This window comes from Mustela putorius, unplaced genomic scaffold (assembly GCF_011764305.1).
Source record: "Mustela putorius furo isolate JIRA1106 unplaced genomic scaffold, ASM1176430v1.1 tig00003909_pilon_pilon_pilon, whole genome shotgun sequence".
Lineage (NCBI taxonomy): Eukaryota > Metazoa > Chordata > Mammalia > Carnivora > Mustelidae > Mustela > Mustela putorius.
The window spans coordinates 245,248-270,285 of NW_025422057.1; the positions used below are offsets into that span (position 1 = coordinate 245,248).

At 49.8% G+C, this 25,038-nt stretch overlaps 1 protein-coding gene across 1 annotated transcript; it reads right to left on the reverse strand.

Moving 5' to 3' along the window:
• Positions 1-3,083: 3,083 nt before the first annotated feature.
• LOC101693227 (olfactory receptor 287-like) lies at positions 3,084-4,215 on the reverse strand. Its single transcript, XM_004782489.3, has one exon. It carries the CDS (start codon positions 4,213-4,215, stop codon positions 3,280-3,282), a length of 936 nt encoding a protein of 311 aa, XP_004782546.3. The 3' UTR covers positions 3,084-3,279.
• Positions 4,216-25,038: the final 20,823 nt, after the last annotated feature.

Sequence of the window (25,038 nt, forward strand, 5' to 3'; positions counted from 1 at the left end):
CTCCTAACTCTGGGGGCACGTGGGTGGCTCAGTGGATTAAAGCCTTTGCCTTCGGCTCAGGTCCTGATCCCAGGGTGCTGGGATGGAGCCCCATGTCGGGCTCTCTGCTCGGTGGGGAGCCTGCTTCCTCCTCCCTCTCTGTCTGCTTGTGATCTCTATCTGTCAAATAAATAAATAAAATCTTTAAAAAAGAAAAAAAAAAAAACCTCCTAACTCTAGGGAACAGACTGAGGGTTGCTGGTGGGGGAGGGAGCGGGGGATGGGCATTAAGAGGGGTGCGGGGTGCGGTGAGCACTGGGTGTGATCTAAGACTGACCAGTCACTGACCACCACCCCTGAAACCAATAGTCCACTATGGTAATTGAGTTTAAATATTAAAATAAAAATTTTTTAATTTAGAATTTTCTGTATCACACTGATTGATCTGTGAATGCTGAACCATACTTGCATTCCAGGGATAAATCCCACCTGGTCAGGGTAGAGAATCTTTTTTCTTTTTTTTAAAGATTTATTTATTTGTTTGACAGACAGAGATCACAAGTAGGCACAGAGGCAGGCAGAGAGGAGGAAGCAGGCTCCCCGCCGAGCAGAGAGCCCGACGCGGGGGACTCGATCCCAGGACCCCGGGACCATGACCTGAGCCGAAGGCAGAGTCCCCAACCCACCGAGCCACCCAGGCACCCCGTGAATAATCTTTTTTTTTTTTATATTTTATTTATTTGAGAGAGAGACAGTGAGAGAGAGCATGAGCGAGGAGAAGGTCAGAGGGAGAAGCAGACTCCCCGTGGAGCCAGGAACCTGATGGGGGACTCGATCCAGGGACTCCAGGTGTGGGGCGTGTCGCCGGGCCGGCCGGAGACCCCCACTAGGGGCTGAGCGGGATGGCGAGTGTCGCGAGTCCAGGCGCATTAACGAACCACACCAGACTCAGGGGATCTGTCGAAGCAGGATCTCGCTTTATTGAGCAGGGCAGCGGCTTATATGGGCAGCGGCTTATATGGGGGGAGGGAAGGGAAGTGAGGTCAGCAAAGTGGGGGCCAATGGGGATGTGCCGTGCGGGCGGGACTTGGGAGAGACACGCCCTGCAGCGGTGGAGGCTCGCGGGAAACGGAACTGATGGGAAACCGAAACCGCCACTTTGGCACCTTTGTGGTCGGCCATGTGGGTTCCCGATCCGGAAGAGAAGGCCACCCGGCGCCATCTTCAGCTTCTTGGGGCCCAACATCCAGGGTCATAACCTGAGCTGAAGGCAGTCACCTAACCAACAGAGCCACCGAGGCACCCCCCGCGGATAATCTTTTTAATGTTCTGTTGGATCCTATCAGCTAAGATCTTGATAAGAATACTGGCACCCATACTCATCAGGGATATTGGTCTGAAATTCTCCTTTACTTAAGAAAGAAAGAGAGCATCCCCCTTTGGCCTTCAGAAGCTACCTAATTCCTCATCTTGAGCTGATGCCCCAGGGCCCTCACCTGGGCCAACGTGGGGACAGGGAAGGCCCATCCTCTACCACCCTGCACAGAGGGGCCCCTGGAGAACGATTAGCTGAGGACACAGGTGCCCGGGGGGGGGGGGGGGGGGGGGGGGGGGGGGGGGGGCGGGGCCCACGCAGGAGCAGGAAGCAGAAGAGTCCGGTGGATCCCCCCACTGGCACCCCTCAGGGTCACCCATCCTGGGACCCCCCCCCATGGCCTCAGTCTCCAAAGAGAGGCGTCTACACCGAAGGGTGGAGGAGACGGCCAGGTCACTTCCGAGTCGGCAGCTGGTGGCCCGCCGTGGTTTCTGGCCATGCTGATCCTCATCCACGTGGCCTTGAGGGGTCACGCAGGGTCTCTGGGCCCCGGTGCCACCGAATATAAAGTTACAGGGTCTTTGCCTCCCTCCCTCCCTCCCTGCCCTGCCCCAGGCCAGCTTCCCCCTGCAGGGGATACCCCAGGTCTATGTCGCTATGAGCTCCAGGGCGACTCGCCATACTGACATGAGGTATTTCTAATGTCCTCACCCCTCTAGCAAAGCCATGAGCAGATGTCACGTGGACACTTCAATTCACTATCTAGAAAATAACTTCACGAAAGCACAGACTTCAGAAGCGTCGTTAGCTATGGAGGATGGGGTGTACACGTCAGACAGAGAGTATACTGGCCAAGGGGGTCCCACTGGGGGGACATGGCCCCTCAGCCCACTGGGCAGGTGTTGGCCGGCACCTGTGGGCACAGCTCCGCTCTGGGTGCTGGGCTACCATGGAGAGCAAGCACTCACCAGAACCCCTGGGCACGGCATCTGTCGGTTCTGCCTGGCCCGTGTGTGCGGCGGAAAGGGGGCGACGGTCGTGTCTGCTGCATGTGGGCACGGCAGTAACAGCGGTATCTCCTGAGCACTCGCTCCCCGCAGACCCTGTGCGGAGCACTTTGGCCGCACCGAGTCATGCACCCTCATAGCTCACAACGTGGCAGTCACAGTCTCCATTCGTAGATGAAGACCCAGACGTCAGAGTCATTCCGTGACTTGCCCAAGCCCTGCTGGCAGAGGCTTGGAGCCCAAGTACCAATGGGCTGTGGGGCCAGACCAGGCCTCTCACAGAGGTTCTGGACCCAAAGGTGTCACGTGACTACACACTCAGAGGCCAAACCGAGCCCCCCTCCCTCCCTGTGACACCCGTGCTCCCCACAGTGCGGACCCCAGCAGGAGCCTTGGTGGGCATGCTCCGAGGCAAACCCACACACTGACCCCGGGTGGTCCTCAAAGGCTGCCAGGTTTCCTCAGCATTTATCTGAATACTCTCCATGGTCAAACCTCCCCTGCCACCAAGGAGGAAACACTCAGGACACCACAGGTGCTGGCAGTGGGGGGAAACTTCACCCCTCACTTAACAAGACAGCTATCAGCCCCCAAGACCCCGACCAGGCTGGGGGCCCTCGGGCTGGTCTGGTGCCCAGTTCTTGCTGGGTGGTGACTACTGGAAACTTCATGTGGTGCTTCTTCTGGGCGGTGCGTCCCCACTGCCCTTCCAGAATCTGGGTTTGGAACTCCAGGGGCTGAGGGCCCCCAGGCAAGGCCTGTGAGAGGGGTGGGAACCCCCTGAGGCCAGGATGGGATGGGGGGCCCTCCACACTGCCACGCACCCAGCCCAAAGCCCCCTGCCACCCCAGAGCCCCTGACCACCCTGTGATATCAGGGTGCTATTCGCAGTCCGGACAGAGACGATGATGCTGAGAACTGGCTCCCACACAGGGGACGGCCAGATGGCCCAGTCCTGCCCCTGGGTTTCCCAGGGGCTCACTTCCCCTGCACCCACCTCCGCAGAGCCTCCTTGACGTCCTTGTTCCTCAGGGTATAAATGAAGGGGTTCAGCACCGGGGTGACCACAGTGTTGAGCACGGTGACCGCCTTGGTCAGGTCCAGCGAGCTCTCCACCGAGGTCCTCACGTGCAGGAAGATGGTGGATCCGTACCAGAGGAGGACCACGGTCAGGTGGGAGGAGCAGGTGGAGAAGGCTCGGCGCCGCCCCGCCGCGGAGGGGATCCCGACGATGGTGACGATGATGCAGGCGTAGGAGACCAGCGTGATGAAGCAGGAGCCCAGGATGACGCAGAAGGCGATGCCGAAGGACACCAGCTCCACGACGCGCGTGTCGCCGCAGGCCAGCACGATCCAGGGCGCGATGTCGCAGAAGAAGTGGTTGATGACGCGGGAGCCGCAGAAGGAGAGGCGCGCGACGAGGGCGGCCGGCGCGCTGATGGCGGAGAAGCCGCCCAGCCAGGAGCCCAGGGCCAGGCGCGCGCAGCGGCCGGGCGTCATGAGGCTGCGGTAGCGCAGCGGCCGGCAGATGGCCAGCGCGCGGTCGTAGGCCATGGCGGCCAGCAGGAAGTACTCGGTGCAGCCCAGCGCGAAGACGAAGTACATCTGCGCCGCGCAGCTGCCCAGGGAGATGGCTGAGCCGCGCCGGGCCAGCGTGGCCAGGGTCTTGGGCGCGCAGGCCGTGGTGAACCAGATCTCCAGGAAGGAGAGGTTGCACAGGAAGAAGTACATGGGCGTCTGCAGGTGCCGGTGCGCGCCGACCAGCGCGATGATGGCCAGGTTCCCGGCCACCGTGAGCGCGTAGGCGACCAGGAAGAGCACGAAGAGTCCCGCGCGCAGGCCCTGCGGCCCCGGGAAGCCCAGCAGGATGAACGGCCCCTGCGCGGAGAGGTTCCGGCCGCCGCCCCAAGCCATCAGCCGCTGTTGGGACACAAGCCGCCATGGGCCAGTGAGAGGGACTTTCCCCGCCCCAGGCCCCCACCGGAGGCCCAGGAACAGAGGGGCCGCCCTGTCCCCCCTCTCCGGGTCTCCTCACCTTGTCTGTGTCCCGGGACTCCAGCCAGGCCTAGGGTCCCAGTGGGTGCCAGCGAGTAGACCAGGGACCTCGCCCTTTTGGGGGAAGTGGCTCAGGACACTGGACCCAGGTTATCAGTTGCTGGCCAGCTGGGGAGGGGGGACATCTCCTCATTCTAGACTCTGTTGCCTGGGGGTGGGGGGTGGTCCTTATTCTAGATTCTGTCATGGGGGACACTTCCTCATTCTAGACTCTGTCGCCTGGGGAGGGGGGGTCCTTACTCTAGACTCAAGAATTGTCAAGTTTTCACAAATGAAATTATGTATGGCCCAATTTTTAGCATTTTCTTCCAACAAACAGATTGATTCCTAGTGGAACATGGTTACCTACTCACTCCTCGCCACACACCCAACACAACTGACGCAGGAAGCCCATGGGGGCCCTGCTCCCCTTGCCTGGGGCTGTCACCCTGGATTGTGAGCTGGAAACCAGGCAGCCCGTTGGCCCTGAAGTGTGAAACTGCCAACAGTCACATGAGCAGTGCCCCCTCTTGGCTGGAAGCTGGGGATGGCACTGTTGCCGGGCGGGGGGGGGGGGACCTGCTGGAGGGGAAGGGTGCTGGAGGGTGGCTGTCTATAGAGGAGAGGGAGGGGCTGTGGCACCAGTGAGGATGCGGGTTAGTGGGAGCTGAGCTCGGTTCCCTAGAGCCCAGCCCCTCCCAACCAGGGCTGGATCCTGCCCGCTGGCCACTCTGGGCCAACAAGCACCCGAGGAGGGTCCGAGGGGTAGCTGGACAGAGGCCGGCAGTGACCCCACGAGCACGGAGCCCAGAGCTCGCAGCAAGACGGGAGGGGCCCAACCGGAGGCGGCTTCTCCCACAGTGTCCAGACACTGGACCCACTCCAGGAGGGTTGCCCTCAGGAGCCGCGGAACCCTGTGCACTTTTCTGCCTGCGCCCATCCTGCCCCCTGCCAAGCACAGGTGCACACACACACAGTCACACGCCACTCACACCACACACACACATACATATGCCTTCCACACCACACACACAGAGTTACACGCTGGTGCACACACCACACACATACATGGGCACAGCATGCACACTCGGCCTGGGCTCACCTGTGTGTGCGCACTCACTACCTGAACGAGCCCCAGGAACACTCATCCTGGTTCCTGATGGGCTGGGGGTCCCTGGGCCGAGCCCCTTCCCGCAGTGCAGTCAGCAAAGCGACCCTTAACAGCGCCGGCCGGTAACAAAGTAAGCCACGCTCTAGCCACACCTGCTCTGAGCCCTGGCCTTGTGTGGCCATGTGCCATGCAGTGGCCTTCAGGCAGAAAGCAAAGCCCCAGCAGGGGAGACAGACCAGTCCCCTGCCTGTCCCAGGTCCTAGGAGTGGGGCCGCTGTGAGCCACGGCTGGCCTGGAAGAAGCAGGCTTTCGAGCAGGGTCCCCATGACTCTGCTTCCGGGGGGGGCAGAATGCCCTTCAGCTGCAGCCTTCAGATTTACCAGGACCCAGACCACTGCCCGGGCTGCACTGGGTCCCGAGTCCACGGCACCGCCCATGAGCACTGGCCCCTGCCAGTCTAGCGCTCTGCCTGGGGTGTTGGGTCCTGACCCAGGGAACTGGGGCTCTTTTTCTTAGCCTTGACTCCAGGACGAGCCTCATTTAGAAAACCATTTTCACTATTGAAGATGACTGTTACGAAAACGAAAAAGATGCCTCCGCAAGCCCTGCCCTGTCAGCTTTCTCCCAGTTCTGCAGTCCTGAATGTCCCCTTCCTCCCATGTGCCTGGAGATGAAGACGGCTGGCCTGCTTCCCCTGTGCCTGGTGTGGAAGAACAGCAGAGCCCAGCTGTGCAGGGAGAGGACCGCCCAGATCCTACGGAATCCTGCACACCTTGCAAGGCGTCCCATAATGAGGTCATGTTGAGGCCCCCCCCCAGGTGGTCCAACTCCTCGTGGGGGACAACAGGGGTGGGGGAATCAACCTGTCTCAGGAGAATCCACTTACCCAGGTCAGCTTGGGGGACATAGCACGGTTGGGGTCACTCACCGAAGGGGTCTGAGCAGGTTCCAGGACGCCCCCCTAAAGCAGCCAGGAAAGTGGGAGGGTGAACGTGGGATGAGCCCAAGGACCCTCCAGGTGGGGCTGTGTCGCTGGGAGGGGGCACTCCCTGTGGCCAGCTGACCCTGTGACTTGCCAGTGAGGGACTCCTGTGGGCCAAACCGCTTGTTTCCCACTGCCGAGCTCCTGGAGACACAGCAACAGCAGGAGTGGGGGTCATGAGCCGCAGGGGGACCTGCTCGAGCACTGGCCAGGAGGCAGGTTTTGGCTGGCCCAGGAAGACGGCTTCGTCATCCACCAGCACTAGACCCGAATGCAATCCCCAGCCCCAAGTGCGCACGACTGCTCTGCCCAGGTGACCCGGACTCTGGTCATTCAGAGTGGCCAGCACTGGCCAGTCCAGCACAGACCCCAGAGCACAGGCATGGATGCTGCCCCAGCCCCCCTACCATGGGAAGGGGCTCAGCAGCACCTCTGCCATCGTCCTGTGCCTCTGGCTGCTGCCCTTGCCTCCGACTGTGGTCAGGCAGTGCCCTCTACCCCCTCTGTCCCAGGACAGTGTCCACCAAGCCCTGCTAGCCATCAGGTAGCATGCAGCCCCTGGCACTCCAGCTCACAACCCAGGCAGCAGGTGCCCCTGGTACAGGGCAGCGAGGGGGGTCCGGCACCCTGCATAGCTCCCCTCCCCCACCTGCCCACCCACCAGGGAGGAGAGCAGACGGTGAGCCCGTGGCCCCGCAGGCAGCCCTCTAACACGCAGGTTCCTTCTGCCCTCACACAGTCCCCCTCGGGCTCAGGCCTGCAAGGACCCTCTTGTTAATTATGCATCTGGCTCTAGGGGCTGGTGAGGGCCCCCAGGCTGGTCCTGGGCAGTGACCAGCACCCTAAGTGGGTCCTCTTGCCCTTACGCTGTGCCTGGCAGCTGTTTCTCACCCACAGCTCAAGGGCATCTTCTCCAGGGCCCAGCCCCCCCCCAGGCCCGTCTCCTGGGGCCATGCCTGACACAGAGTGCCCACCCCTCGAGAGCACCTGGGGCAGTGGCGCCCCGTGCACCCCAGGGCAGGTTCCGGCTACACACTGGGTTTTCTTGGCAGGCGCCCTGTGCCTCAGTTTCCCCCTCTGTAAATAGGGGGTTTGCTACAGGTCAATAGGCAAAGTGCAGGCTGTCCCACTCCCCGCCCCCACCAAGCTTTCTGGAAATAGCCCAGCTGCGGCCGTTTGCTGCTGCTGCTTCCCTAGCTGGGCCTCCAGCCGGTGAGGACAGGAGGAAGATGTGCCACGGGGGGAGGAGCAGCGGTCGGCAAGGCAGCTTTGAGCAGAACCCTAACCTCCGGACTCTGCCAGCATCAACCTCGGGGACCTTGAGACCTGTGGGGTGCATCCGGGGTTTGTGGAATTGGGCTCCTGGCCACGGGCCGGGCTGCACGCCGGTGGTCCCTCAGGGCCTGGGCCTCCGTGGCAGGGCCTCAGCTGCCCGGGGCTGGCATCCGGGAGGTGGAGGGAGTGTGCTCCCCATAAACCTCAGCCTGTTTCCCTCATCACATTGGCCAGAGCGGATCCTGCCAAGGCCCCAGGGACAAGGGGCACCGTGGCAGGCACACAGTGTGCGGACCCCTGCCGGCCTGCTCCAGCCTCGAGTGCTACCCTGCCCTGGGGCTCCAGCACCACTGTGGGGCCACTGCCACACGGGTGTCTGGGCTGTGCTGCCCCTAATTGGGAGCTTGTTAAAAGTTGGTGGAGGGTCTCCCCTGAGGCAGGACTGTTGCCTTGTCAATTAACTCCCCAATCAGGGGCTGCTGTGTATCTGGGAAAACACAGGCATCTGTTTCATTCCATAAACACTATTTTTCCAAATATAACTTCCAAATATAGGAATTTGGAAGATATAGAAGAAAAACTGTCAAAGCACAGATCCGCGCAGAGATCTGCTGTGCTCTCCGCTCTCGGCGGTGTGTCTCCCCTGGCACGCTTGTGAGCTTCTGTTTCTGCTTCATCACCAAGGTGTGGCTGAAATACAACACACACACAGTACGCACCTTCATGGGTCTCAAGACGTGCGTACAGCCCTGCCACAGTCACCAGAAATGCCACCGTCACCTCTGAAAGCTGCCCTCCCACAGGAGAGCCCCCTGGCGGGCACCACACACCAGTGTCGCACGGAGATGCAGGAGACACAGACCCCCCCGCTTCTCTTACAAACCTGTGCTGACCCACAGCTTTTTTCAAATTTCTGACGATTTCCTCACAGCAGAGGAAGGGCAGTTCAAATGTTACTCCTCATGGACAGGACCACTCTAGAGGAGACAAGGCCCAGGGGCTTGTGCCCAGAAAGGCAGAACCAGACCGCGAGCTGGGGACTCTCTTGGAACCCTTTCTCTGTGAAGGTGCGATGGGCTCCTCCAGCTTCCTCTGCCGGGATCAAATGGGATAATGGGCGCCACGGGCTCGTGAGAAGGGGTTGATTCTGGGTTCCTCAGGGGCAGACATGGATGCCCTCACAGACTGAAAACCTGAACATGGCATTAAAACGGGGCTTGTCCTGATTCCATTCCAACTGAGCCAATGCAGGGACAGAAATCAGATACCAGGCCGAAGCCCCAGAATGAATGCAGATTTCCAGCTGATGTGGGGAACCCAGTCTGCTAACGGGCCTTCTGCCCAGCTGCAGCGTCGGTCAAGGGGAAGAAAGAGACTCCAGGGTCGAGTTCGTGCAGACATTTCTTTGAAGACGGAGGGGTCAGCCTCCAGTTGCTTCCTTTAAGCCAAGAGCTGCCATGGGCATCCCGGAGTGGGGGCTTGGGGGGCGCTGTGCCTTCTCCTGCAGGCCCCCGAGCAGCCTCCGGGTCAGGAAAGGGAGGGTGGCTGTCCAGGGGTCTGGCGGCCCCAGGTTCCCAGGGGTCTGCCAGCCCCAGGTTCACCAGGGAGGGAGGATGGCAGCCCCACCGGGCAGAGTCAGCAGCGGGACCACAAGGACCGTCGGGGCGGACGGTGGCTGTAGTGAACGGGGGGCTCCCACCAGTCCCACAGCCTTCCCCGACACCCCGCCTGACCCCAGAGCTCAAGGGGCCGCAGCAGGTCCTGAGTGGAGCAGGAGGAAGTCAGGCAGCATAGGAGTCTGCTGCGGCTGCTGGAACAAATCTCCACAAATAGAGTGGGTGACAGAATGACACAAATGTATTATCTTCCATGTAGGTTAGAAGCTGGATATAGGGCTCTCTGAACTGAAGGCAAGGTGTGGGCAGGACTGGCTCCTCCCGGACGCTCTAGGAGACACTGTTTTCTTGCCTGTCCCCATCTCTGGGGGCACCTGCTGTCCCTGGCCCATGGGCCCTTCCTCCATCTCCAAAGCCAGCCATGCAGCAGCTCCAGGACACTGCTCTTGGGTCCCATCTCCTTTGAAAGACCTGCCTGCCTTCCTCTCCCACCTCCGAGGACCCTAGGATGACACTGGACCCGCCTGGGCAGCCTAGCTAGTCCCCCGACCTTGGCAGCCACCGGTCATGTAAATCCCCCTTCCCATGGAACACGGCACTTTCACAGGTCCCAAGGATTATGTCATGGATATATTCTGCGGAGGGGGTGTCCTTTTTTGCCTACTACAGACGGGAAGTAGGAAGAAAGCCCCCGCACCATGCGCCACGGGGAGAAGGGCCCACCTGGTGGGGGTCTCCTCCCAACATGCCGAGTCCCAAGACGGTCTGTGTTCTGTGGCTCGATTCTCTGAGAGTTGTCAGAAATGCCAACAACTTGAAAATAAGTCTCCTAGCCAAACACATTGTAAAGGAACAGTTAGAGACAAAACAGAGCCATGTTTCAACTACGGCAGGCAGTTGTGATGAAAACACTCTCTATTTTTAAGCAGTCATGCAAAAAATACTCTTCTCTCGCAATCAGGAGCATGTGCCCAGGTTCTGCCCCTGGACTGCCTCGACCCACAGCTGCTGCACCAAGACCACCCCTGGATCCCACGGCAGAGGCATGGGCTGCCTCCGACCTGTCTGTCTGCTCTGAGGATGCTGTGCCTGCCCCTTCAGGAAGCCACATGAGATGTGGAATTTGGGGGTCAGAATAATGATACCACCCCTTACCCTTTGAAAACTCTGCAACACAGTATTTCCTTCCAATTTTAACCTCTTAATAAGGTAGAGCAGTGAAGACCACACCCTTTTGTTCTCATGGTCAAATCCACAATCTTTCCAGAAGGACTAAGTACGGGGTGTGGGGAGCAGGCCAGGGTGTGCATCCGAAAGGCAAAGTCAGATGCAGCAGAACAGGGAGCGAGGTGAGGGGCTGTGTACCTGCAAACACTGCAGCCGCCCGTGAGAAGCACAGAGGTTGGCAGAGAGCGCCAAGTCCTCAAAGTACCGGAGAGCCTGCAAATCTGGAATAGCCACCAGTAAGACGCCGACCATCCCCAGCTCGCAGGCACCACTGACCCACAAGACACACACCCTTCAGGCAAATGTAAGTAGATTAACCCTTAAGATTCTCTGAAGCAGGCAAAATAGCAGGAGAACACTTAAGACACTTGTTGAAACTCCATCTCCACTGAAATGATGCGTAACTTGTGACAGTATCATTCCTAGGTTATCACTCGTGGGGTATGCTGATTGCAAGAATATCTTGTTTGGACAAATATAATTTAGGTGAGTTTGTTTGTGTATGTATGTATTTCAGCTTTAGTTTGTTATAGGGAAATTCTTTTATCTTTTTTCTTTTTTTTTTTTTTTTTTTTTTTTTTTTTTTTTTAAGAGAGAGAGTGTGCAAGCAGGGGAGGAGCAGAGGGAGAGACAGACCCCACCCTGAGCACAGAGCCTGACAAGGGCTGGCTTTCATGACCTTGAGATCACGGACTGAGCTGAAAAGTGGGACACTTAAGTCCCTGAGCCACCCAGGTGCCCCAGAAGGAGATTCATTTTAAGTGAAGTGATGTATGGCTAATGCAGCGCCGTCGGGGTTTGTGAGGTTGTGTCTCCATAACGGTGCCTTGACCCAGCCCATCATGGTTCTGTAGGTGGCTCTGTGTGTCTCTGTTTCCATGTCTGTACTTACAAGTCTCGGCATCAGACCCATGCATGTTAGTGAGTGACAGAGCGAGCAGGGTGCCCATCTTAAAGAATCAGTTCTTGCCGGCCCTGGCAGCCAGTGCCCTGTCAGGAGAAGCCATAGTCCTAGTGTGCGGTGACACTGTCCAGGGTGCTGGTGGTTCTGCTGACCAGACTCTGCAGAGCCCACCTTCAAGACCCACTTCCAGATCACTGAGGACTGGGCTCCTGTGGCCTGGCTCACACCAGGGCACCAGGATCAAGGGTGCCCCAAACCTTCCTTCTCATCTTCTGAGCCTGATCCTGACAGAACCCCCTTCTGGCCAAGCCCACCTTCTCTGTGAACCTCCTGCCTGAGAACCTCATCCTGTGTCACCCACTGCCTGCACCAAGATGTCCCCCCTGAGAAGCTGCGTGGTTTACAGAGTGACGCTGGGAGACCTGGTTCCTTCCAGGCTGGATGGTCCTGGGCCTCCCCACCCCAGCACCCATCAAAGAAGGACAGGAGTGCCCTGCTGCCAGCACATGTCCCCATCTTTGCGAACTACCATATAGTAAAGACAAAATCTGAGATCAGGCAGGGGTCTGACGGATGGAGAAGATGGGGAACCATATCATTGAGAAGCCTCAACCTGGGAAAACCACAAGTTTTACAAAGAAGTAAAAAGCTAAAGACAAAACCTGACTACAATTTGTGACAAAAAGTGTGCCTGGGAGTAAGGAGAGTCCATTCCTCACAAGCACCATCTCTAAAACACAATTTCTGGAAACAGCGAACTCTACGATGGATGACAGAGGGTCGCAGCAGACGCAGGAAGACCATTACACAAAGGGAAACATAAGTGTTCACACCTACATTTGTAAAGGAAGGAAAATCTCAAGCCAATAAAGCAAAAACACCTTTGGGAATTTGGAAAATAAGAGCAAACTCAACTCAAAGCCAGTGGAAAAGAGGAAGCATTGAAACTAGATACAGAAAAGAACTCCGTCAACATGATTAAAGGCAATTATGGAAAACTGACAGATGTCATCATTCTCCACAGTGAGGCACTGACAGCTTCCCTGCTGGGAACAGAACAAGCATAGCAGCTTTCAGGTGTTATTCAACATCACACTGGAAGTTCTAGCCAGAGTGATTAGGCAAGAAAAAAAAAAAAATAATGAAGGCATCCAGATGGAAAGGGTGAAGTAAAATTATCTCTATTTCCAGATGGCATGATCCTTTATACAGAAAATCCTGAAGAATCTATACCCAAAAAATAACTAGAATTAATAAGTGCCTTCAGCAAAGTTCCAGAGTACAAGGTCAACACACGAAATCAGTTGTGTTTCTGAACTGTGCTAGCAATGAACAATTCAAAATGTAAATTAAGAAAACAATTCCAGGGACGCCTGGGTGGCTCAGTTGGTTAGACAGCTGCCTTCGGCTCAGGTCATGATCCCAGCGTCTTGGGATCGAGTCCCACATCGGGCTCCTTGCTTGACAGGGAGCCTGCTTCTCATTCTGCCTCTGCCTGCCATTCTGTCTGCCTGTGCTCTCTCTCTCTCTAATAAATAAATAAAATCTTAAAAAAAAGAAAACAATTCCATTTACAAAAGTACCATAACAGAATAAAATATATAGGGATAAATTTAACCAAGGAAGTAAAAGACCTCTACACTAAGAACTACAAAACCCTGGGGCAAAAAATTAATAAAGGCCTAAATACAGGGGTGCCTGGGTAAAGCATTGGAGTTTTGGTTTCGGGTCAAGTTGTGCTCTCACGGTCCTGGGGTCAAGCCCCTCACAGGGCTCCATGCTCAGCATGGGCTTTGCTGGGCCTTCTCTAAGCCTCTCCTGCTCCTTCCCCTGCAAGCTCTCTCTATCTCTAAAATAAATAAATACATCTTTAAAAATTGCATGGAATACTAGGTGTGGTACATAAACAATGAATTCTGGTACACTGAAAAGAATTTTTTTTTTAAAAAGACATAAATACATGGAAAGAAAACCATATTCCTGGATCAGATGAGTTGAGACTGTCAACTGCATAATGCTGCCCAAGGACCTACTGACCCCGTGCAATCCCCTCACAAGAACATCTTCACTTTTATCCATTTCAAGTTTATCTTTGTGTATGGTGTAAGAGAATGGTCGAGTTTCATTACCTTGCCTCAACGTGAGACAGGAATCCATCAGAATCCTAGAGGAGAACATAGGCAGTAACCTCTTCAATATCAGCCACAGCAACTTCTTTCAAGATATATCTCCAAAGGCAAAGGAAACAAAAGGGAAAATGGACTTTTGGGACTTCATCAAGATCAAAAGCTTCTGCACAGCAAAGGAAATAGTCAAGAAAACAAAGAGGCAACCCACAGAATGGGAGAAGATATTTGCAAATGACAGTACAGACAAAGGTTGATATCCAGGATCTATGAAGAACCCCTCAAACTCAACACACACAAAACAGACAATCATATCAAAAAATGGGCAGAAGATATGAACAGATATGAAGACATACAAATGGCTATCAGACACATGAAAAAATGTTAATCATCACTAGCCCTCAGGGAGATTCAAATTAAAACCACATTGAGATACCACCTTACACCAGTTAGAATGGCCAAAATTAGCAAGATAGGAAACAATATGTGTTGGAGAGGATATGGAGAAAGGGGAACCGTCTTCCACTGTTGGTGGGAATGCAAGTTGGTGCAGCCTCTTTGGAGAACAGTGTGGAGGCTCCTCAAGAAATTAAAAATAGAGCTTCCCTATGACCCTGCAATTGCACTACTGGGTATTTATCCCAAAGACACAGATGTAGTGAAAAGAAGGGCCATCTGTACTCCAATGTTTATAGCAGCAATGGCCACAGTCGCCAAACTGTGGAAAGAACCAAGATGCCCTTCAACAGACGAATGGATAAGGAAGATGTGGTCCATATACACTATGGAGTATTATGCCTCCATCAGAAAGGACGAATACCCAACTTTTGTAGCAACATGGATGGGACTGGAAGAGATTATGCTGAGTGAAATAAGTCAAGCATAGAGAGTCAATTATCATACGGTTTCACTTATTTGTGGAGTATAACAAATAGCATGGAGGACAAGGGGAGATGGAGAGGAGAAGGGAGTTGAGGGAAATTGGAATGGGAGGTGAGCCATGAGAGACTATGGACTCTGAAAAACAACCTGAGCGTCTTGAAGGGGGGAGGGTGGGAGGTTGGTGGAACAAGGTGGTGGGTATTAGGGAGGGCACATTTTGCATGGAGCACTGGGTGTGGTGCAAAAACAATTAATACTGTTTCGCTGAAAAGAAATTTTAAAAAATTTTTAAAAAGGAACATCTTCACTTTTGTTTCCCTTGCCTTTGGAGACGTGTCTAACAAGAAGTTTCTGCAGCCTCGATCAAAAGTGTTGCTGCCTGTGCTGTCCTCTAGGGAAGATGTAAAATAGTAGCCCAAGGGCCGCTTGTTATCTGATTGCTGAGGCCAGGATTTCCAGTACTATGTTGAACAATGGTGGTGAGAGTGGCCATCCCTGCCATGTTCCTGACCTCAGAAGGAAAGCCCTCAGTGTTTCCCCATTTAGGATGATATTACTATGGGCTTTTTGTATATGACTTCTATGATACTGAGGTATGTTCTCTCTCTCCCTACACTGCAGAGAGTTTGATCAAGAAAGGATGCTGTACTTTGTCAAATGCTTTTCCTGCATCTATTGAGAGGATCCTATGGTTCTTGTCCTTTCTTTTATTAAGGTATTGAATCACACTGATTGATTTGTGGTTTTTGAACCAACCTTGCAGCCCAGGAATAAATCCGTCTTGATCATGGTGAATAATCCTTTTAATGGACTGTTGGATCCTATTGGCTAGTATCTTGTTGAGTATTTTGTTGTCCGTGTTCATCAGGGATGTTGGTCTATAACAGTCCTTTTTAGTGGAGTCTTTGTCTGGTTTTGGAACTTCATCAAGATAAACAGCTTTTAATCAATGAAACTAGGAGCTGGTTCTTTGAAAGAATTAATAAGATTGACAAACCCCTGGCCAGAATTATCAAAAAGAAAAGAGAAAGGACCCAAATAAACAAAACCATGAATGAAAGAGGAGAGATCACAACCAACACCAAAGAAATACACACAATTATAAGAACATACTATGAGCAAATCTACACCAACAAATTCAACAATCTGGAAGAAATGGATACATTTCTAGAGATATATAAACTACCACAACTGAACCAGGAAGAAATAGAAAATCTGAACAGACCCATAACCAGTGAGGAGATTGAAACAGTCATCAAAAATCTCCAAACAAACAAAAGTCCAGGGCCAGATGGCTTCCCAGGGGAATTCTACCAAACATTTAAAGAAAATTAATTCCAATTCTCCTGAAACTGTTCCAAAAAATAGAAATGGAAGGTAACCTTCCAAACTCATTTTATGAGGCCAGCATCACCTTGATCCCAAAACCAGACAAGGATCCCATCAAAAAAAATTACAGCCCAATATCCTTGTTGAACACAGATGTGAAAATTCTCACCAAAATACTGGCCAATAGGATCCAACAGTACATTAAAAGGATTATTTACCACGACCAAGTGGGATTTATTCCAGGGCTGCAAGGTTGGTTCAACATCCACAAATCAATCAATGTGATACAACACACATTCATAAAAGTAAGAACAAGAACCATATGATACTCTCAATAGATGCTGAAAAAGCATTTGACAAAGTGCAGCATCCCTTCCTGATTAAAACTCTTCAAAATGTAGGGATAAGGGCACATACCTCAATATTATCCAAGCCATCTGTGAAAAACCCACTGCAAATATCATTCTCAATGAAGAAAAACTGAAAGCTTTTCCGCTAAGGTCAGGAACATGGCAGGGATGTCCATTATCACCACTGCTATTCAACATAGTACTAGAAGTCCTAGCCTCAGCAATCAGACAACAAAAAGAAATTAAAGGCATCTAAATCAGCAAAGAAGAAGTCAAACTATCACTCTTCGCAGATGATATGATACTATATGTGGAAAACCCAAAAGGCTCCACTCCAAAACTGCTAGAACTTGTACAGGAATTCAGTAAAGTGTCAGGATATAAAGTCAATGCACAGAAATCAGTTGCATTTCTCTACACCAACAGCAAGACAGAAGAAAGAGAAATTAAGGAGTCAATCCCATTTACAATTGCACACAAAACCATAAGATACCTAGGAATAAACCTAACCAAAGAGGCAAAGAATCTATACTCAGAAAACTACAAAGTACTCATGAAAGAAACTGAGGAAGACACAAAGAAATGGAAAAATGTTCCATGCTCCTGGATTGGAAGAATAAATATTGTGAAAATGTCTATACTACCTAAAGCAATCTACACATTTAATGCAATCCCTATCAAAATCCCATCCATTTTTTTTTTCAAAGAAATAGAACAAATAATCCTAGAATTTATATGGAATCAGAAAAGACCTTGAATAGCCAAAGGAATGTTGAAAAAGAAAACCAAAGCTGGAGACATGACAATTCCAGACTTCAAGCTCTATTAAGAAGCTGTCATCATCAAGACAGCATGGTACTGGTACAAAAACAGACACATAGATCAATGGAACAGAATAGAGAGCCCAGAAATAGACCCTCAACTCTATGGTCAACTAATCTTTGACAAAGCAGGAAGGAATGTCCAATGGAAAAAAGACAGTTTCTTCAACAAATGGTGCTTGGGAAAATTGGATAGCCACATGCAGAAAAATGAAATTGGACTATTTCCTTATACCACACATGAAAATAGACTCAAAATGGATGAAAGACCTCAATGTGAGAAAGGAATCCATCAAAATCCTTGAGGAGAACACAGGCCTCAACCTCTTCGACTTCAGCCGCAGCAACATCTTCCTAGGAACAACGCCAAAGGCAAGGGAAGCAACGGCAAAAATGAACTATTGGGACTTCATCAAGATCAAAAGCTTTTGCACAGCAAAGGAAACAGTTCACAAAATCAAAAGGCAACTGACAGAATGGGAGAAGATATTTGCAAATGACATATCAGATAAAGGACTAGTGTCCAAAATCTATAAAGAGCTTAGCAAACTCAACACCCAAAGAACAAATAATCCAATCAGGAAATGGGCAGAGGACATGAACAGACATTTCTGCAAAGAAGACATCCAGATGGCCAACAGACACATGAAAAAGTGCTCCATATCACTCGGCATCAGGGAAATACAAATCAAAACCACAATGAGATATCACCTCACACCAGTCAGAATGGCTAATATTAACAAGTCAGGAAACGACAGATGCTGGCGAGGATGCGGAGAAAGGGGAACCCTCCTACACTGTTGGTGGGAATGCAAGCTGGTGCAGCCACTCTGGAAAACAGCATGGAGGTTCCTCAAAATGTTGAAAATAGAACTGCCCTATGACCCAGCAATCGCACTACTGGGTATTTACCCTAAAGATACAAACGTAGTGATCCAAAGGGGCACATGCAACCGAATGTTTATAGCAGCAATGTCCACAATAGCCAAACTATGGAAAGAACCTAGATGTCCATCAACAGATGAATGGATCAAGAAGATGTGGTATATATACACAATGGAATACTATGAAGCCATCAAAAGAAATGAAATCTTGCCATTTGCGACAACATGGATGGAACTAGAGCATATCATGCTTAGCGAAATAAGTCAAGCAGAGAAAGACAACTATCATATGATCTCCCTGATATGAGGAAGTGGTGATGCAATGTGGAGGGTTTAGGGGTAGGAGAAGAAAAAATGAAAGAAGATGGGATGGGGAGGGAGACAAACCATAAAAGACTCAATCTCAAAAAAAAGACTGAGGGTTGCTGGGGGGAGGGGGGATGGGAGAGGGTGGTGGGGTTATGGACATTGGGGAGGGCGTGTGAAATGTGTAAACCTGGTGATTCACTGGCGATTCATTGTACCCCTGGGGATAAAAATACATTATATGTTTATTAAAAATTTTTCAAATTAAATTTAAAAAAAGATAAGCAGCTTTTGCAAAGGAAAGGAAACATTCAACAAAACTAAATGCATCCTATGGAAAGGGAGATGATATTTACAAATCTCTTATCAGATGAAGTTAGTATCCAAAATCTATAAAGAACTTATCAAACTCAGCACTCAAATAATCCAGCCAAGGGGCACGTGGGTGGCTCAGCAGGTTAAGCCTCTGCCTTCATCTCAGGTCATGATCTCAGGGTCCTGGGATGGAGCCCCACATCGGGCTCCCCTCCCTGCTCAGCGGGGACCCTGCTTCCCCCCTCCATCTGCCTGCCTCTCTGCCTACTTGTGATCTCTGTCTGTCAAATAAATCAATAAAATCTTTTAAAAGAAGAAGACATGGGGTGTGTGTGTGTGAGAGAGAGAGAGATGTATATACATATATATATGATGGAATATTACCCAGCCATCAAAAAAATGAAATGTTGCCATTGCAATAAGGTGGCTAGAACTACAGAGAATTGTCTAAGTAAAATAAGTCAGAGAAAGACAAATGCCATACGATTTTACTCATGTGGAATTTAAGAAACAAAACAGATGAATAGGAAAGGAAGGAAAAATAAAATAGGATGAAAATAAAGAGGAAGACAAACCACAAGAGACTGAGGGTTGCTGGACGGGAGGGGTAGAGGGATGAGGTAACTGATGACGGGCATTTACGTGACGGAACGAGCTCGGGGTGTCACCTGCAACTGATGAATCCCTCAGTTCTACCCCTGAAACTAATAATACAGTATACGTGAACTAAACTGAATTTAAATAAAGAAGTTTTTAAAAGAATAACAATGTGTCTGTTAGCCATTTGTATGTCTTCTTTGGAAAAGTGTCTGTTCATGTCTTCTGTCCATTTTTTGACACAATTATCTGGTTTTTGGGTGTTGAGCTTGAGGAGTTCTTTATAGCTCTGAGAAACAAACTGAAGGTTTTGGAGGGGATGGGGTGGGTGGATGGGGGAGCCTGGTGGTGGGTACTAAGGAGGCACATATTGCATGGAGCACTGGGTGTGGTGCATAAGTAATGAATCTTGGAACACTCAAAAAATAAAATAAAATTTAAAAAAATAAATAAAGTAAATAAAAGAATAATGACATATCTCCTTTTCTTGCAAAATTGAGAAAAATGATTTTCAAATCAATATAGATTAGCAATGAACCCAGAATAACCAAAACAATCTTGAAAAAGAGCAATATTGTAGGACTCACACCTCTTGATTTCAAAACTTACTACAAAGCTATAGTAATCAAAAGAGTATGGTGCTGGCATAAGGGTAGACCTACAGACCATTGGAATAGATTCGAGAGTCAAGAAATGAGCCCATATCTAGGATGAACTTTTTGACCAAAGTACCAAGACCATTCCACAGGGAAAGAACAGTCTCTCCAACAAACAGGCTGGCACGACTGGACATCCATCTGCAGAAGACTGAGGCTGGGGCCCTACCTCATGCCATATGCCAAAATTAACTCAAAATGGATCAACAGTGAAAATATATTAGTTAAAACTATAAAACTCACTAAAGAAAATACAAGATCAAATCTTTATGACCTTGGACTTGGGAAAGGATCCTTGGATATGACACCAAGAGCTACAAAATGAAGAAGAGATGAATCAGCATTCATAAAAATTTAAAACTTTTGTGCATCAGAGAATAGTACTGAGAAATTAAAATGATAACTCACAAAATGGGGTAAAGTATTTGCAAATCTTGTGTTAAAAAGGGTCTAGTATACAGAACATATTTTTTTAAAAAACACATCTCAACAACTAAAGGACAAACAATCTAACTTTAAAATGGGCAAAGGACTCGAATAAATATTTCTCCAAAGAAGACATACAAATGGCCAACAAGAACATGAAAAGATGCTCAGTGTCATTAGTCATCAGGGAAATGTAAATCAAAACCATGAGATACCACTTCACACCCACCGTAATGCCTATAATTTCTGTAATGGAAAAGGACAAATGTTGGTGAGAATATACAGAAATTAAGATCTTTGTTTACTGCTGGTGGGAATGTAAAATGGTGCAGCCTCTGTGAAAAACTGCAATAATCCCTCAGAAAGTTAAACATAGAATTAGTATAGGACCCAGAAATCCCACTCATAGGTCTATATCCAAGAGAACTGAAAACCAATATGCAAACAAATACCTGTACATGAATGTTCAGAGCAGTACCACTCACCGTGGCCCACAGTAGAAACAGCCCTAACGCTCATCAACAGATGAGTGGAGAGGTAAAATGTGGTAAACCCTTACAATGGAATGTATTCAGTCATAAAAAGGAATGACGTCCTGGCCATGCTGCAACACGGACGAACCTTGAAAACATGGTTAATGGGAAGAAGCTGGACACAAAACCCTCCGAACTGCAGGATCCCGTTACAATAGGTATTTCCCAGACAGAAAGCAAGCCGGTGACTGCCGGTGCTGCAGGGGGAGGAATAAAGAATGCGGCAGAGCTTCCTCTTGGGGCGAAGAGAACACGCTGAGCCCAGACCAAGACCACAAGGGCACAACATCACTGAATCCCGCTGAAAAGCTCTCACTAGTGCATGTTATGTTGTGTGAATTTCACTTCAGGAAAAAAAAAAAAGGAAAATGAAAAAATGCCTAAAAGAAGGAAATCTTAAAGCACATCCATGAATAGTAGAGACGCATATTATTCTGACCTCAGAGTAGCCAAGAATTTCCTTTAGAAAATGTGAATCATAAAAGAAAATTTTTAAATTTCTGATAAATTGTTAAAATTAAGACCTTTAAGGGCGCCTGAGTGGCTCACTTAGCTAAGTGTCTGACTCTTGATATTGGCTCAGGTCATGGTCTCGGAGTCTTGAGACCAAGCCCCGTGTCAGGTTCTGTGCTGGGCACGGAGTCTGCTTAAGATTCCCTCCCCCTCCCCCTCCTCACCCGGCTCCCTCTGCCCCTCCCTCTGCCCCTCCCCCTGCCCCGGCCCCTCCTCTCCACGCCCTCACTCTCTTCCGTCCACTCCACCAAAAAGACACCGCTAACATCGGACCAAAGAAGATGTACAGATGGAAAATAAGCATACGAAATGAAAAGTTGTCAACAAAATATGTTACTAGAAAATTGCAAATTAACACGAGATACTACTACTTGCCTATAAGAATGGCTAAATCTCGAAAACCTGACAATGCAAAATGGTGGTTCGGGTGCGGAGCAACATTGCTAGTCAGAAAGTGAAACGATAAGTTCACTCTGGAGCATAGCTTGGCAGCTTCTGATACAACTAAACATACTCTTGCACGTGATCCAACCATCACACTCTTAGGTATTTACCCAACTGATCTGAATACTTATGACCACACAAGAAAAGTGCACAGGAATGTTGCTACCAGCTTTACCCAAAGAGACTCAAAACTAGAAGCAACCGATACATCCTTTAATAGATGAATGGATGGATGAAGTCTGGAAATCCTGCATACAGTATGATTCCAGTTATATGACATTCTGGGAACGTCAAAACTAAGGAGACAGTAAAATGATCAGTTCAGAGGAGAGGAGAGGGTTTAGAAGGTAAATCTCAGAGGACTTTTAGGGCAGGGAAACTATCCTGTAGGATCGTGTAATGATGGAGACATGATACTTGTTGAAACCCATTGAACTTTACCACACAAGACGTGAATTCCAATGTGTGCAAATTTTTAAAAAGTCACTCAGAACATTTGGGGATCCAGGATGGAATGCAGAAAGTGGCAAACAATCTGACCATAGGAGTGGGGTGTGAGGGTGCCGATCTGAATAACCCTGGAAATGAGTGGAGTCTGTAAGACCCACAGCAAGAGAAACCACGCGAGCATTGCACCCCAGCTGACAAGTCAACCATCCTGTTGCCACCAGGCATGTACACTGGAGTTGAAGAGTCAAGTAGGCAGATGTTGGGTGTACAGACCTGTAAGGGCAAGAGGCTGGAATGACCACACAGTGGTGGATTAGAGGTGGGTTAGAGGAGATGTAGGTAAGATCTTGTGCTCAACGTAACATGGGTACAGGCGGCTCCGTACAGAAGTGGCTGCAGATGTGTGCACTGACTGGACAAATATTCGCACATAACCCTCTCTTCTCTGTCTGCTGGGAGGGCCTGGAAGCCACAACACTCGGAAGCAACGGGTTACCTAGTGGGGGCCCAGGTGTCCGTGTCTAGTACAAAGCACCGGATATCCTTGGGGAAACAGCTGAATCTACAGCTGGGAAAGGAAGAATGCAGGATGAGCCTGGCACATCGCCTCGTGCCAGAAATGTAGTAAGTGTTCGGAAAGACAAAAACACAACGGTGGGGTATGTCAAAGGGGCCTGGGAAACAGCTGAGTGCTCTCGCCAGCCAAAGCTAGGCCAACAACAAAAGAAGCACAGTAGTACTGGAACATAACCCAAGGTATGAGACAGCTATCCATGAGTCTCTAATGATATAAACTGATATAAATGGAAAGAACAGATAAACGTCCCACAGGAAGAATTCCAAATAGTCTGTGTACATGTTCCTCTCTCCAGGAGGAAGAACACAACTTCCCACCCCTTCAACACGGGCTGTGCACAGCGACCTCCTTCCAAAGAGGGCAGGATAGAGGGGGTGTGAGTAACCTGACAGTGAAGAAACCCGACACATGGCCTCAGCCCGGGACCAGCCATGGCCATCCGTGCAGATAACATGCGCCCTTGATATGGTGTACTGGGAATGCCGCTTCTCGTCTATGGTCTTCCTCTGAAGATTCACAATCCTTATCTAGTCATGTGAAAAACATGAGACTCATCCCAGCTGAGGGACACTGTACAAAACAGATGACCAGAACGCCTCAAAATTGTCAAGTTCGGGGCGCCTGGGTGGCTCAGTCGTTGGGCAGCTGCCTTCGGCTCAGGTCATGATCTCGGGGTCCTGGGATCGAGCCCCGCATCGGGCTCTCTGCTCAGCAGGGAGCCTGCTTCCCCCTCTCTCTCTGCCTGCCTCTCTGCCTACTTGTGATCTCTCTGTGTGTCAAATAAATAAATAAAATATTTTTTTTAATTGTCAAGTTCATAAAAAATAAAAAATAAAAATAAGGGAAGTTTGAGAAACCCACAGCCAAGAGGAGCCTAACGAGATATGACAACTGAATGTAATCGCGGGATCCTCTATTGGATCCTGGGACCCAAAAAAAAGAACATTGGATAGAAACTAAGGCAATCCAAACAAAACGGAGGGCATCTGTGATGAGCCCCAGGTGTTGTATGTAAGTAATGAATCACTGAATTCTACTTCTGAAACCAACATTGCACTGTACGTCAAGTAACTAGAGCTTAAATAAAAAATTAAAATTAAAATGGGAAATGGAAATTAATACCTAACTGAAAAAGGAAATCCAAATAAAGTATAAATTTTAATTGATAAGAACATATCAATATCAGTTCATTAATTCAAGAAATGTACCATGCTAATTAATGTAAGTTACTAGCACTAGAGGAAACTGGTTGTTGCGTGTATGAGAACTGTCTGTAATACCTTTACAACTTTTTCATAAATCTAAAACTGTTCTAAAGTAATTTTGAAAACTGTTCATCAAAACACATCCTATGGGGCGCCTGGGTGGCTCAGTGGGTTAAAGCCTCTGCCTTCAGCTCAGGTCCTGATCCCAGGGTCCTGGGATCGAGCCCCGCATCGGGCTTTCTGCTTAGCGGGAAGCCTGCTTCCTCCTCTCTCTCTCTCTCTGTCTGCCTCTCTGCCTAATTGTGATCTCTGTCAAATAAATAAATAAAATCTTTTAAAAAACAAACAAACAAAAAAACCCACATCCTAAAGGAACTAAAAAAGAGTTCCTATAACCTGAAGAAAGATAGTTGCAAAAGATGCTAAAACTTATAAACCACTCATGAAAGGAATCAAAGATACCATAATTACATAGAGAAATGTACCATGTTCATGTTCCCACACGAAGATGAAAGGTAATTCAATTTTCAACACACAGTGCCAGGAAAAATCAGCTATCCATATGCAAAAAATGAACTTTGCTCTGGAACCCACACTCAAAATGGACCAATGACCTAAGTATGAAGCCTTAGACATATGGAGAAAATGTTCATACAGCAAAAACTTCTTCAGTACAACATTAAAAACACAATCCATAGAAGAAAAAAGTACAACTGATTTCATCAACTGCAGAACTTCTGATCTTTGAAAGACTATTGGTGGAGTCGAAAGACGAGCCATGATTGGGAGGGTGGCAGAGGGGGCGGATTTACAAATCAAATCCCTGATGGAATATCTGTGCTCAGAATTTAGAATTCTTGAACTTGAAAGGTAAAGAAACCGACAGAATAAGCGAGTGGGTGTAAGAGCTGAACGGGCATTTCACTGAAGACTGGGTAGTGAGCACACAGTGAACAGCAGGAGTCGGCGGGAAATGCTGGGAAAAACCGTTAGGAGCGGCACCTGGCTAGCTCAGTCCAGCGTGCGATCCTTGATCTCTGGGTTGTGAGTTTGAGCCCCACACTGTTTTCAAAAATCTTTTAAAAGATTTTTTTAATCTTTTTTAAAAACCCAACACCACAAGGAGATACCCCTACAAACTTTTTAGAGTGACAGTTTTTCAAACTCTATACCA

Excerpts from the sequence above, each read along its gene's own strand:
- LOC101693227 (XM_004782489.3), bottom strand. The coding sequence starts at position 4,215 with ATGGCTTGGGGCGGCGGCCGGAACCTCTCCGCGCAGGGGCCGTTCATC.